Source organism: Protopterus annectens, chromosome 9.part0 (assembly GCF_019279795.1).
Source record: "Protopterus annectens isolate FY-2018-M chromosome 9.part0, PAN1.0, whole genome shotgun sequence".
NCBI classification, from domain to species: Eukaryota; Metazoa; Chordata; order Ceratodontiformes; family Protopteridae; genus Protopterus; species Protopterus annectens.
Genome location: NC_056743.1, coordinates 1,458,328,367 through 1,458,344,952, shown reverse-complemented (window position 1 = coordinate 1,458,344,952; position 16,586 = coordinate 1,458,328,367). Strand labels below are relative to the sequence as shown.

Sequence of the window (16,586 nt, the reverse complement as noted above, 5' to 3'; positions counted from 1 at the left end):
TGCTATAGCATGCAGTAGTGGAAATGCATTTGGTTTTAGATATGAGATTTCCATTGCATTGTCTTGGACAAGAAAAATATTCATCTATATTAAATCTAGAATTTCCCCTAGAAATGATATTGCTATGACTTGGATTAAATTAAATTAAATTTCTCATTGTTCTGATTATGTATAAAGACTAAAAAAGTGTCGCTGTCACTGTCAACTGTTTCTGAAAGAATGTTTGTGTTTGGGTTATATTGAGACAGTGATTCTGATGAAGGAGTATATTTATGCATCGTCTCCTTTGATGTACATGCATTACACCTAAACATTTTGAGAATACTCTCACAGTTGTGAATAACACAAGCTGGAGAGTGACAATGGACGGTGTGCCCAATGAAATTTCAGATAGTCCCTGCAGGATGGCCTACAGGTGTCTATCTTCTGTATCCATTCCATCTCAAAAGCATGTGTTTTCTTTCTTTTGCCCTGTTTCCAAAAGCTGATCTATTTCAGTTATGTCTGCTGTCAAATCTGAAATTTAAAAGGTCATCAAGTCTGTTAAAAAAGAAAAATGTTCTTCTAAGAAAATCATTATAACACCAGCAAAACTAACACAAAAAGGACTCACAGCGATGACAAAACATACTGGTCCTATGAAACTCCATCGAAATTCTTGTTTCAGACTCAGCCAGCATCTAAAAAGATAAGAAGGATTTAAAGGGCAGATAAAAAATAGTCTGCTTTTTCACAACAAAAATCAAGCAGGTGAATCTAAAATTATGGTTTACTTGAAACTTTTGCAGTGATAATATATCAGGTTATTTTGTACTATAGTATTCTCAGACTATGAATGCAATCTACTTTTAATATTACAGCAAATAGAACACATACCATAAAGAGTTTAAAATTTAAATCTAGCTCATCTTATTAATATACATGTCAATTACAAGTATAGTTGATATGCCAAGATATTTTGAGCTCCACCTGTTTACAGGTTCATAGGCTTAGTGAAAAAGCACATTCTCTATTGGCTGTTGAGGAGCTTGACCCTTTGGATCCCATGCTGGAACTTGCATTGCTGATGTAGTCACCCAGTTCCTTACTCAAAATACATTTTGACCAGTAAACTTAATTGAGAGGGGGAAGTTCATTTTGTAACTGCTGTAGTCTTGACAGATGAATTTTTCACTTTCACAATATGCTTAAATTAATTTTTATTGAGACTAAGTGTCCTCTTAAGTTCAAGCATCCAAGGTAGGGGATTTAGTCAAATCAAAGGGCTTCAAGCGCTTTATTTGTCAGGTATATGCCCCCTCTAAAAGGGTGATAAAATACAGAAAGAGATGGTTGCTGTAGTTCTGGCAACAAGAGAAACCTTAAATGATTCTGTTTGTGAAGAACCTTTATACTTTTTCCAGTTTTATTACATGGCATGAGATTAGATTATAGAGTGGGAGTACAATATTCGATTGGTTTAATAAGGGCTGTGTACAGTGGGATATTTACTTTTCCAACATGTCTCTTGACACCACAGAACATTTTGCAAATCCATATATTTTGCAAATGGTAATGGTTATATCTTTTTTTGTATGAAAAGCTAATGTCTACAGGGACTCTGAGTACTTGTAGTACTTTGTAAAATTCACCAAAAGCTGCTGTTGTGTTCTGAACTTAAAACATGTTAAAAATACAACACATTAAGGAAGACCATAACAGTACTATGTCCAATTTGAAAACCATTTTAAATTTCCTTTCAAAAACTTGAGCAGTATCATTTTTTTTCAATCAAGAAATTCAAGAGACACCAACATACATTTCAAAAAAACAATACATACTAAAAAAAACCCTCTAACAACTTTGCCTTAACCAAATCTTTTTGCATAAATATATTTAAAAATATTTTAAAATTAACCCAATCAATGCCCTATCTTTTAAGATGTATACAATAATACATGAATCCAAAATGTCCTGGTGTTTTAAAATCATCAAGGACAAGCTGTCAAACTACTAATGCAGTATCAATATTCCCTCTTCCAAAATTACTTTTAACTTGTTCAATAATATAAAATAAAAAACTCAAACTAAAAAAATGCACTGCTTTCTTTTTTAAATGGCTCACTCTGTTACCCCTTTTTCTTATATGCAGATATTGTTTCTGTACATAAAGAGGCCTGATAGGAGATGTATTTCCATGGAATGAGGGGTCAGATGATGCCACACAGGAGTATAGAGATGATGTGCTGATGCACTCATTCCCAAGCAAGTACCAGCTTTGATTTCAGTAAGGAGTAAAAGATTACTATACAAACTCATACGAAGTCTACTTTTAATAATACATTAAAAGGGATTTAACTCATTAACAAATTTCGAATGAATCTTGTTCCAAAGTGGCTTGCTTGATTTAGATGCTTTTATTAAAAGAGATGAGAAAACAAAAACATCAGAATCTTGCTACCATGAAAAAATAGAACGTGTATTGATTCCATATCTGCTCAGGATTCAGAAACAAAGGGTAAAATCCCTGAACTCTTCTTTCAGCTGGCAGCATGTTCTGAGTCAAAGATCTTGCAGAAACATTTTCAAACCAAGATTATTTGTTTTTTCTCAATGACATGAGGGATGACATTGGCAGATGAGGAGGTAAAGCCAGTTAATTTGTCTTTGAAGGTTGGTGACATTGAAGATAAAGAGTTTCTTCAGTATACAGACATCTACTCTCTATCTCTTAGGAGATGCAACTCAAAATCTGCATGTAGTAACAGCTCTACAGGATGCATTTGCTATTCATTTGCCATAAAATGATCATGTGGTCAGCAGGCAATTCAAAGGAAGTCCAATGGGGTATAGACACCACCAGCTTGGACAGCTATTTTAATAGATAAAGTTGATGCACTGACTTCCTTCATGAATGCAGTAAACACTTAATAGAAATTTTGAATTAATTAAAAGCTACAGCATGAATTAAAAACTACAGTAAATTATCACTCCATACAAATGTAAGTTTCTCTGACAAACAAAACTGAATAAAAACACAGCTCTTTGAGCTTAAAAATAATATTTTAGACAAGATATGGGGATTGTACTTTGAAAGCAGAGGTAGCTAAATTGAATGAAAAATGTCTGTCTCAAGAATCTCATTCAAATAATCTGAGTTTTGTTGAAATTCCAAAAGCACTAGATAATTAATAGCCCCCTATCATATCAACTGCCATTTTTCTTCCAAAATGTTTTTATTCATTTTATAACACAATAACTTAACAGTATAGTAAGAAGAGAAAACAAATAAACTGTATAATGTCCATAACAACTACAAAAGCAGTATACATAGGAGAACACTTAATATTTATATAAAAGATTAGACAATTTTGTCCAAGCAATTAAATGATGAGTTGTGTTGTTAGTCCTTGCTTTTATAGTAGCAATCTCATTCTTACAAATGTATTTCACAAGATGAATAAACTCAACTTTAAAGACTGGAGTAGATTGGGATTTCCAATATTTAGTAACAATTTTCCTTGCTATAGAGAGGATAGACCATAGTAAAAATGCTTCTTTTTTAGGAATGACTTTAGGAACAAGAACACTGAAAAGGATAAGGGAGTCAGAAATTATACAGTTGTCATTCTATACAGCTATACAAAGATATTTAAAGTCTAACCAAGATGGAGAAATTATTTTGCAATTAAGAACCATATGTATCCTGTCAGCTTCAGGGTGTCCACATCTCCAGCACTTCATTGTAACTTTCTTGTACATTATTGCTAGTCTATGTGGGGTGAAAAAACATCTATGTAAAATTGTTAAACACCTATTTGTTTGTTCTGATTTCCTGCCAAGGTGTGTATCATATAACTGATTTATTTGCAGTAAAAAGTATTCTGTAGAGTCTCCTTGCTCCTTTATATTTTTAAAACTTTCATTTTGTGTCTCACTGCTGTTCTGCTGTGATAAATGTTTCTGTAGTGTTTACTGTCTAAAAGAGTGTAGGCTAGTAGTTGTCCCAGTTCAGATTTGCTGTCTCTTGGCCTGGTTGTTTTTGCAGTGGTTATTCTGAGCACATGACCAGGCCATTTTGAATTAGCAGAAGGCTTTCTTTACCTTTGTGGCAGGATTGTGTTGACTGGCTGCTGGCTGATGGAGGTTGGGTGTTCTAGGGCTTGGACTAAGCACTTATTGGTTCTTTTGAGCTTTTTAAAAAAAAGTTGTTTAAGGTTGTATCTTCTGGTATTTAAGCCCTAACTTTGAGAGGATTTCTGTCTATGCACACTGAGCCGATTGGAGGAGGGGCATTGACTACAACTCTGATCAGAGATATATAACAGTAAGTATCCTTTTTTTTTGCTTATTTTTACTAGTTATTGCTTCTAGCAATTTATATATAGCACCTTTTATTGCCTGTTGCATACTTTTTACTGTATTTTATTGCAATTAACTAATCTGCATGGTTAAACTAAAAGTGTCTGCCTTACAGTGCTGGATATTTTCTCTACTTATTAAGCACCTATTTGTTTGTTCTGATTTCCTGCCAAGGACTCTATCATATAACTGATTTGTTTGCAGTTAAAAGCATTCTGTAGAGTCTCCTTGCTCCTTTAACTGTTTAAAACTTTCATTTCATGGCTCTGCTGTTCTTCTGCTGTGATAAACATTTCTGTAGTGTTTACTGTCTAAAAGAGTGTAGGCTAGTAGCTTTAGTATTGTTCCCCACCATCCCTCCCTGTTGGTGTTTATGTTGGTGTATTGCTGTTTACTTGGTGGCTTTGCAGTTGCCTGCTCCTACTGTAAATTTTATCTGGGATACACCTCCCAGTCTAGTGTCATTAGCTCATTCTACCCAATACAGAGGGAACATTTGAAAAGGCCAACCCACTCAGTTTCCTAACCTTGAATTATCTACTGCTTCTCTCTCCCTTTCCTTTACAAAAAAAAAAAAACTTTGCTAGAATCTCCCTGTGTTCTGCTTAACTGTAACAAAAAATGTATGCTTGTTTCCTGCCTTTCCTGTAACTAGTTTAGTCCAGATACAGATTTGCTATATCCAAGACTGCAAGCTTCTGAGACCCCAAGCCTGTCTGTGTTGGAGGGACTCCTGCTAACTTATCAGTGGGAATGATAAGCACTAGGCAACTTATCTACCACATAAGGAGGGTTTTCTGGCCCAGAAATTGTAGTTATTGGCCATCTAGGCAGTTTTTCCATCTCTGTCAACTTCCTGATTTAAAAGCATGCATTTGCACTTGTTCCTCCCCTTTCCTGTAACTAGTCTAGTCCAGATACAGATTTGCTGTATCTAGGACTGTTTGTAAGCTCCTGAGCCCCCCAAGCCTTTTGGTGTTGGAGGGAAGCCTTCTAGCTTATCAGTGGGAGTGGTAAGCACTAGGTAACCTATCTACCACATAAGGAGTGGTTTCTGGCCCAGACATTGTAGTTATTGGCCTTTTGGGAAATTGTTCCATCTCTTTCAGCTTTCTGATTTAAAAGCCCACATTTGCACTTGTTTCTTTCCTGTAACTAGTCTAGTTCAGATACAGATTCTTAGTTTTAGCACTTGAATTTGCTTATTCACCTGTTCAGAACTTGTTGTAAGCACTAAATAAGCTACAAATTACTACAGCACTCAACCTTCCTCATAACCCAGAGGAAAACAGTTTTTGTAATTACTTTCCTCACTTGCTTAGAGAAAAAACGCTCTTGTACTCACTTTCCTCATTTGTCTAGAGGAAAATATTTTTTTATTCAGGCATGTCCAAGGGTCAGCTCCCAGTGTTCTCTCCTGTCTATTTGATGAAGCTGGACATCTTGGGGTAATGTAGTAATTGCCTCATGTACGTAGACAACCCTGTCCTCCTACCACCCAACATTACAAACTGTGAGAGATGCACTTATCTAGCCAAACTGGAGGTAAAGCTCTCTCCAAACAAGACTGACCTTGACAGTCAGGAGAAGAAGGTAAACACTTGCAACACACCACATCGTCACATAGTCCCACTAAACCTGCACCACCAAAAGTCACACATAGAAACACAAAAACATTCATGAAGGCTCTCAATAATAATCAGCTCAAGCAGCAGAGACCTCCAAAGCAGAAACGCAAGCAACCTCCACTCCCACAAAACAACCCAAATGACACACAGCCCACAGATTCTGTGTGACACTCAACCACAGCCCATAAGGCAAAACAACGTACCCAACACACTGGTCATAAGTGACTCTATAGTCAGGCACACTGATGTCCCACTCACCAGGCTAAGCAAGGAGAAGGTTACTGTCAGCTGCCTGTCGGGTGCCAGGATCCACCACATAACCCACACAATCAGGTCACTCCACAACAAGTACAAATATGACTGTCATTGTCCATGCTGGTGTGAATGACCTGAGACATACCTCCCTGGACTACATGAAAAGAGACATGGAAGAACTCTGCGATCTTGTAGCCCAGGCAGGTATGACCATAGCCCTGAGTAGCATCCTGTCATCACCCAGAATGATACCGTAGTACAAGGACAAAATGACTGACTTTAACAATTAGCTAAGCTTCTGGTGTCATTCTAAGAGGATCCAGTATCTGTCTGCCTGGGATGACATGGTCAACAGACCATGATACTTTGCCAGAGATGGCCTGCACTTGTCAACCCTGGGATTCCAAATACTGGCTCTTGCCATCCCTATAGTGCCTTTTTTAGGCAAGGTTCACATGACAAATTCACCACTGTAACAGGAACAGGCAAGTAAAAACTGAGGGTAATGCTACTCAATGCTAGAAGTCTAAATCACACAATACACTCCCTTGAGGCACTCCTTAAAATAGAGAATATCAATATCTGTGCAGTGACTGAGACATGGTTCAAGGCTCCAGAGAGCACCCCTGCATTACCAGGCTATAACTCATACCACACTTTTCGGCCAACTAAACTGTACCGGAACACCAAAGGCAGAGGTGTGTCCATATTCATTAAGAATATCCACACCTCCAGGCTAGTTGCTCAGCATAATGCATCTGAGATTATCCAATTGCAACTAATTCTGGGCAAACCTGCAATCCAAATTGTTTCTTGCTACAGATCCCCCACCATGGCCCAGGATTCACACTCCTCTTTTCCTGATATACTGGAAAAAAATCAGGGTTCAACCAAACACTCTAATAATGGACGAGTTCAACTACCCCACCATTAACTGGGAAAACTACTCATGTACCAACTCCTTCACTCAGCACTTCCTGGAATTCATAAATTCCAATGTCCTGGATCAAATAATCCACACTCCCACCAGGGGCAACAATATCCTAGACCTAGTCATTACCAACATGAGTGACCGGTGTTCCACACCTGCAGTCAACTCCTCATTGGTCAGATCCAACCATAAGCTAATCACCCTAGATATCCACTTCCTGCCCCACCCCCCATTAAGGAAACCATGGTAAAAAATTTCTCCAAAGCCAACTTCATGCTTTTTAAGACAGAAGTGGTGAACTTCTTGACACCAATGCAGATAGACAATAAAGTTACGACTGCTGAATCCTATACAAATGCACTCTATAAGCAATTACACGAGTGCATGGATCGTGCTATCCCAAAATGAACAGAGATGCTGTCCTCCAAAAAAAAGAAGCCAATCTGGTGGTCCTCTGGCATAAACAAACTCTACAACAGAAGGAAGAAACTATTACAAAAAAAGAGTAAAATCCCATGAGTGGAGGAGCACCCTGATCAGCCCCAGTAAGAAGCTGAGATCCCTTATAAGATCCTCCAAAGTTAGCTAGGAAAATAAAATCAGCACTGATTCTAGGGACAACCACAAAGCATTCTATAGCTATGTCAAGAATCTCAATGGCAACACCCAGATCTGCTCTGAGGTACAGCACAAAGGCACGAAAATTACAGAACCAACTGATAGTTCCAACATCCTGGCAGATAGGTTCAGTGGTAACTTTACCCCCCCTCACCCCCTAAATGGCCCATATCTATACAGGAAGAATGCAGAGTCCCTGAAATCACAACTACTCAGGTAAAAGCTGCACTCTCTAAAGCCAAAAACACAGCATCCAAGGAACAATGTTCCAGGCTGCATTTTACACGAACTTCAAAACTAACTGGATCCCCACCTAAGCACCATGTTCAATCATAGCCTCATCTGGCTTTGTGCCCACTGAATGGCACACAGCAACAGTTATCCCACTCCACAAAGAGGAAGCCACCACTGATCCCGGGAACTATCACCCTATTAGCCTGATGAGCCTGGTCTGTAAGGCCATGGAACGTATCATCATAAACAAAGACATTGGTAACCTCCAAACTCTGGACCCCACCCAGTTCGGGTTTGTGAAAGGCAGATCATGCCTCCTGAATCTGATCGACTTCTTTGAGGCAGTCACCAAAGCCACAGATGAGGGTAAGGTGGTTCACACAGCCTATCTTGACCTTGCCAAGGCTTTCAGCACCACCCCCATTCTGTAATTATATCTAAACTCACTAAACTAGGTATAAATCCCTACATCACAAGATGGGTTGCCAACTGGCTCACTGACAGAACCCACACTGTAAAAGTTGCAGACTCCAAATCTGACTTCAAACCAGTGACAAGTGGAGTATCACAGGGTACAGTCCTGGAACCTCTCCTGTTTGGTATCTACTTCTCTGAAGTACAGGCTAACACAGAAGGCCTTTGGTTAATGAATTTCACAGATGACTGCAAACTAGGAGACATAGTCAAGTCCCCAAATGATGTGGACATCGTACAGAAGGGCCTCACTGAGACAGATGCATGGTGTCATAGCCATGGCCTCAAGCTCAATGCCAAAAAGTGCATTGTCATACCCTTTGGCAAAAACTTTATACCCATGAACTACCACATAGGCAGAAGTCTACTTAATGCCGAATGTGGGATAAGAGACCTTGGGACCCAGGTGGACAGTAGTCTCCCCATTGAAAATCACATTGCCACAGTAGTCAGGAAATCCTTCTACATGGCACACCTCATCACAAAAGGGTTATCATCCAGGAAAAAAAGAGGTAATTGTTCCCCTCTACTCAACACTCATTAGACCCATTATAGAGTACAATGCCCCTTTTGGAATGTACCTCACAAGACATCTGCAGCTGCTGGAAAGGCCACAGAAGTACCTCACAAAGAGGATTACTGGCCTCAAACAAATGCCTTACACTGACTGTCTCAAAAAACTCCAGCTTTACTCCGTAGCATATCACCTACTCTGAGGTGATCCCTGCCTAACATACAAAGCTATGTCAAAACCAGAGCTGTTGGACATGCTACACCTAAAGAAATCCCAATCCCTCTGAGCTACACACTCTAGGGACCTAAACCTTGTCACCACAATAAACAGGACATGCTGGAGGGATAGATTCCTGTCCCAGAGACTTCCCATACTCTGGAATAAGCAACCCATCTATGTCAAGCAAAGTTCCTCATTAGCACTGTTCAAGAAAAATCTTGATGAGTAGATGAGAAATAGGAAATACACCTTGGGGATCACTTCTATGGCTCTGCTCAACAGGGGCACAGGAAAATAACTTTCTTGGGTGGCGTAAGCCAGGAACCTTGTTGGCAAGGCTTACTTATGCCCTTGGGCCAATAGCCTAGTATCTACCTATGAACCTATGAATCAAAGTAGACCTATATATATATATATATATATATATATATATATATATATATATATATATATATATATATGTATAGTTTGATAACATTTTCCACCCAATATTTTAGCATTGTTGCCTCACAGCCAGAGGTTATCTGGTTTGATTCTTGGCTGGAGTGCCTTCTGTGTGGAGTCTGCATGTTCTCCCTGCATTTGTGTGGGTTTCCTCTAGGTGCTCCAGTTTCCTCCCATGTTTCAAAGACATGCATCTGGAGCATTTCTCCCCAGGCCTCCGCTGAAAACTGGTTTTGTTCCAAGTTACAAATGTTACATAAAATAAAATAACAGCAATAGTTTAAATCATCATATCAAAAAAATAAACTATTATTTTTTTTAACCTGATTTAATATGCTTACATGAGATACATTTTGCCCTTGAAACATATTGTTTTATCTAACTGTAAGGCTTTCACTGAAGTGTTTTGAAATTTTCACAGTAAAGACTCATCGGGAGTACCTATTTTGACTAAATTTGGAGAAAAAAATAGTAAGTGAAAAGTTCCAGAACACTCAAGCTAGAATTATTTTACTAAAAATCTAATTTAGGAAATTGTTCTCCGTACTAGCTTTTCATATTTACCTTTTAGTGGTTGTGAAATTGTTTTACAAGCTTTGATGATGGAGTGATACAGCTGAACATCAAAAATGTTATTTTATTTGGTGATTTTAATATGCATCTGGAAGATAGTAAGTGGAAATATACTGGAAATAACTCCCAAATGATAGACTTCTTAAAATTTTTAACTTAAATGATTATTTTCTCTTCATTAACACCTTATAAATGGATATACGTGTTTTGATACAAAACATAAGAAGACAACTTGTTTGGACAACCATTTTTTTCAAACTATACACTGAATTTCTGTAAAGAAATTTTTACTAACCCTTGCATATTATCAGATCATTCACCAACAATTTTGCACACGGATGATTCACAATAATGTTTATATAATCAAATTTCTTCTCTGGCACAATTCTGGATTAACATGTATAATTGGCAGACAATAGCATTTGATTGTTCATGCAAAGTTTTTTAATCATAAGTAGAGTTACCACCTTTCGCCATGGCTAAAACCAGAGTAAAGCCACATCTCTCACGTCACCAGTAATCCCGCCCATCCCACCCCCTCTCCCACCCATATTCCGCCCATTTGATGACATCACAATAACATCACCTGATGGGAAACGCCCTCTTTTTCTGTTTCTGCTGCATGCTTTCGGCTGATTTACTATGCTTTTCTTTAAAAAAGCATAGTAAATCAGCTGATTTACAAATGCCGATAGTCTGTTTCCTTTTTGAAACAGGATACCGGAGTTTGTACAGTGTTTTCCAGACTACCAGAGAATCAGTTTGATTTCCAGATAGTCTGGAAAAAAATGGAGGGGTGGCAACCCTATATTACTCAGAATATTCAAGACTTCAAAAATGAACTATATTCTATATCTGCTCCAAAAAATGAGCAATATTTAAAGCATATATATATTTGGTGTACTATTAAAATTGTCCTAAAAGAGTAAGACAACAACTGAAAATAATAAAAGCAATATCTAATTCTACAGTTACAATTGATTGGGGTATTATTGAATGTTAATTATTATATAAATATATTAGCCAAAAAGCAGATTTGTTTATCCAAGATTCAGAGACTCTCATTCAAATATACTAAGAAAATGTATCAAATAAAAAAAATGAGTATTAAGTGGCAAGGACATATTTGCTTAAGCTAATGAAGCAAGATCAGCACTTATTATATATACATGATATAAAATTTCCTTTTGTACAGTATTACTTCTCTATTTGTTACATTTATATGATTTGTTTTTTCTTTCAACAGATGCTTCTTTTCACTAGCTATGCTAATCACATTAATAAAAATAAAAGAGGATAATGATCCATGTTTAGTTGCAAACTAGAGACCTATACCCTTGCTAAACTCAGATTATAAAATTTTAGCAAACATAATTATTTAATGCAATCTTTACCACAAATAGTTCACCCCTTACAGTCTGTTTTTTTTATCCAGGAAGATCAATAGCCATGACCAATCAAATTATACAAGCTATTGAAATGAAATGTAGTCAAGTAAAAGCTAAAAATATATATAACTTAAACCAAGCAGTCTGTGCAGTAGGTATTACAAAACTTTTGTCATAATAAATATAAAGTATATTTATAAATGTGTTAAATTTATATAATGCCAATGTCAACAATAAATTAAATTAGGCATTATTTATTGGAATACATTTGCAAATTAGGATTAATCGTTTTGTTTCTTCATATTTTGAAAAAAATGTAAATTCAAACCATATAATTAAATCTAACTTCACAATAGTAAATATTTTAAAGTTTCTATGTTTACACAATTCTGGATTAACATGAAACATTGGCAGACAATAAAATCTGATTGTTTATGAAAAGCTTTTGATAGTATACAGTAGTTGAAACAATCAACAATTTTGAAAGATGTACATTTCAAATATTCTAAAGAATTTAATTTTTTCAATACAAAAAAGTTAGATATCACCAATACTTGCTACAATTTATATGCTTTCCGTGTAAGGACATCCCACTACAAGCATGGGTGCCAACACATTACAGACATATAGTTAAGAATGATAGAATCCCCCTTTTAGATCAAAATAATAAAATTAAACCAGTTCAACTTAAGGAACATTACACAGAACCAAATGTCATCTTTGTTTCAGCTATAGAAAATAAAGGGGGAGATTATTTGGTGCTCAAGCTCTGGCTTTTCTGTACAACACTTAGTAAAACATCTGGCACAAAGAATACATTTACAACAGCTGCAAACCATCACTATACTATGAACATTTTAAGTAAATGGAATATTTAAACATCACAGGTTATCTGACTTCAGGAATTGTATACATTACTGAAAATTATAGATTTTTTTTAATCTTTCTGGAACAGGACCATTCAGCATGAAATGCATTGTTGATTTTCTTGGACTCATGAAAAAATTGAAATGGTCACCTATTAAATGTTGTTTGTGTGGTTGTGGGGAAGTGGGAAAATAGGATTCACGTATGGTGGCCTGTTCAAAAATTTTGCCTTGGTGGCAAAAAAAAACTTATATCAATTTGATATAAGATCATGATGATTTAACTGAATTTGCATACAACAAGATGATATTCTGTCATTCCAGTGAGAAAATTATTTGAGACTCAGGCACAGGTTTTCTACACTCAACATTGGGTAAAAAATCTGGCACAAATAATGAAATTTACAACAGCTAAAAATGATGACCATACTATAAATATTTTATGTAAATGGAATATTGAAACCACAGGATATCAAACTTCAGGAATTTCAGACATTATGGAAAATATATAGATTGTGTAATCCTTCTGGAACATGACCAAAAATATTACTGAATTTATTAGACTCCAGGAAAAAAATGAAGTGGTTACCTACTAAGTGTTGACATGGTTGCCGGGAAATGGGAAACCTGGATTCACATGTTTTGGTCCTGCTCAAACAATGTGCTGTGATGTCAAAAAATATCAATTTGATACAGGAAAGTGATGATTCAACTGAATTTATATATAAAAAAGTTGATATTATTCCATTCCAGAGTTATCAACAAAGAAAACCATATCAGTAGCCATGATAAGCATGGTTACTAAATGCATTATTTTAGGCTACTGGAACTAGAAGGCACATGCCTAATTTATTTTCCAGCTGAAAATGATGGCTGATATTTACATAAATTACTTCATTAAAAAATAATTAATTTTTTGTTAACTTTTGTAATTCTTTTTATTTTACTTACTCTTTCTTGATGTGATACAAAAGGTGTGAGACACATTTCAGTGTGTTATTAACTTGTATCATTTATTAAGTTTACAAATGCAAATTTAATATAACAAATGAATAGAAATAAAAAAGAGAAATTAAAAAAAGTAGAGAGGAAACTGATAGATAAAGAAAAAGATATACTCATAAATCTAAATAAGTGGTCTGCTTTGCCCAATGTGCCTCTTGTGATGCACTTTATGTAGGGAAAAGAGCCTGCACATTACAAACAGGGTGGTACAGTACCTGTTCAGCTTTTCCCAGTTAGGTGTCGCCACAGCAGAACCCCGGTCCACTAATGATTGGCAGTAGATTTTTATGGTGCCAAGTTGCCAGCCTGAAGCCCAACCTTCAGCGAAGGCACACCCATTCACACATGTCTTTCAGAGGCCACTTGACTGTGGGGAGGACATGCAGACTCCACACAGAAGGCACTCCAGCCAAGAACTGAACAGGAGAACCTCTTGCTGTGAGGCAACAACGCTACCGCTGTACCACCACGGCTTCCAGGGTGGTACAGTACCTAAAGAATGTAAAAAAAGAATGTAGTATACTGTTTAAATATACAGTTGCTACTGTTAATTTAAGAGTTTTTTATTTTATGTCATTAACAGATTAAAAGTGATTTTAGAGGATAGGGTATTAATAATGTGCTATAAAATCAGAATCATTTTGGCAAATTTCACTGAATGCTTTCAAAGAACCAAGACTTAATGATTCAAATAATATTATATGCATGTTAAAGGATAGAGCATTAATGTATTCATTTAATTATTAAAATATTTTAAATATATTTAGCCAATGAGATTTTTTAGTATATAATGAGTTTTAGTGTCTGATGAAGTTCCTGATTACTAGAATGAAAGCTCTCACATTTTTGGATATTTAAGTGGGACAGAATGCCGGTGTGGTTTCCATTTAAGTGTGCAATTTTTGAACATACTTTAAGTTTTTTATTAGCTTTCAGTTGTTGCCCATAAATAGTATTTATAGCTAGTAGTTGCTTTGATGTCATAAAGGAATAAAGTCTTGACTGTGGCCTGAGTGACCTGAATTTTATTATCATTTTGGGAGTTTGCTGGAGACTGTGTGGTGGAGGAGATGAGTAAAAAGGCATGTCTTACTTTACCTTCTTTGGGGAAATAGGAGGTAGAGGCATGCTTGAGGTATTCCAAGTGTTCATTTCTCTGATGGACTCTTAGAAAGCATCAGGGTACCTGTGTAGGAGTGGGTAGAGATCATAAGGATGTCTCCCATAGAGGTGAGGATATCTCATTCTAGATTCCATTGGATGTCCCAACACCTAAAAAAATATCTTCTTGTATTTTGTTAGGGATAGCATACCTATGTCCATTAGTTAGTGCATAGCAAATGGACAAATGGTTTAGCCACTCCACTGTTATGATGCCAGGCCGCTAGTTCAGCCTAGGAAGTCATCAAACCGTTATTCTGCTCAGCAAGGGACTGTTGCTTAAACCTGATGAATAATTACTGAAAGCTTGTCTTATTTGAAGTAGAATATTAAAATTTTTCTCTGTAGTTACTTGAACTGATTTATTTTCTATTGTTTGTATAAGTTGCTGTTGGTTGACTTGGTTTAGCCTGCTTAGTTTTCTTAGTTTGTTTTGTAGTTCAGCAAAGGATAGTGCTGACATTTATGTTTAACTATGATGTTGTAGCTCCTCTGCTGCTTGTGCCTGGGAATGGGTGCCTACTCAGGAAAGGAAAGAGCTATGACCGGTTGTATTTGCTGATGAGCACTGAGGGATACAGAGCTATGGGGTCAGAGAGCTATTGATGTCAGCAGAGGCACTACTTCAACCCCCCATAAGATGATAATAATTAATAATGGTATTAACAAAGGCAGATCCACTGTGAAAAAATGTATATATATATATATATATATATATATATATATATATATATATATATGTGTGTGTGTGTGTGTATGGGTCTACTTCATAAGATCGACAGACCATTTGATTGACATTCATTTGGTCGACAACCAGTATTCAAGTAGCAAAGTACAAGCCCTGCTGTCAAGGTTGTCAGCACTGAATTCTTGAAGGTCAATAATGCCAAGGACTAAAACAACATTACAGGGCTCTGTGCCCTATTGGCCTTGAGTCATCAACCCCAAATACGGGTCCGAAGTAACCATCAACACCAGAGATAGTGTCGTGACCAGTGGCAGTAAACCAGAGATATCAGTGTCATGGCCAGTGGCAGTGAAGCCGTGACCAGTACCAAAGACATAAAGCTGTGGGGCAGTATTATCAGTGATATCCAGTGCCAAGGAATCTTCCAACATAGCTCCCTTATGACACTGAACTGGATTAAGGGATCAGTCAGGGAAATAATGAAGATATTTATTTGTTTATTTGAATAGAAACCCTATCACTTTTTGTGTATTTATTGATTTGCTGATAGACAGATCCTTTCAGTGAAGCAAGATATTTTCCAGAAGTGACCTTAATGATTCTGCATAATGACATCCAGCAAGTAAAATAAAGGTGTAAGCATATGGATAATGAATAGTAATCGGTTTTACTCAGAATTGTTACATCAGCATGATTTTCTACATTCACAAGTGGTAATGTCAGAAGTCTGGAGTTGTTTCATTTCTTACTAAAACATTCAAGATTAATAGATGACATTTTCCATAGTTTTCTGCTATTCTAATTGTGCTCGTTATTCTTTTGTATTACTGTAATGTACAGCTCAAATGAGTTTTTTTCAATAATACATTCCCTACCCTAGAAGACATACTTAAAGTGAACTAATGTTGTTCTGCATTGCATAAAGACTTCCAGCTAAACTTACACATTCTGTGTTCCATATCCGTCAGGATAAACAGATGCAGAAATCATAACTATTATAGCAGGTATCCCATAGCCAACAGGATACATGAATTTCCCTGGGATGATGTGAGATCTGAAGGCCCTGATTGCCTTAAGATTTTGTACCATAAAATGGAGCTGCAACGCACCCAGGTGCATCCAAAAGAAAGAAGCTGAGAAGAAGTAATGTAGAAAAGCTGCGATAACTTTACAGAGGATCTGAAATGAAGAAGAGTTATAATTAATTAAAAACTGAAGTTTAGAGCAGTTTTACAAAGCAAATACAC

General features: G+C 36.6%; 1 protein-coding gene across 1 annotated transcript in view; it reads right to left on the bottom strand.

Annotated features, from left to right (window-relative positions):
* Positions 1–16,586, bottom strand: part of LOC122810699 (adhesion G protein-coupled receptor E2-like) — a 343,450-nt gene that overhangs the window by 281,903 nt on the left and 44,961 nt on the right. Inside the window, exons 2-3 of the mRNA XM_044082264.1 lie at positions 16,283–16,518; positions 614–680 (exon numbers count right to left, since the gene is read on the bottom strand). Coding sequence (XP_043938199.1) covers positions 614–680; positions 16,283–16,518 — 303 coding nt within the window. The remainder of the gene's footprint in view (positions 1–613; positions 681–16,282; positions 16,519–16,586) is intronic.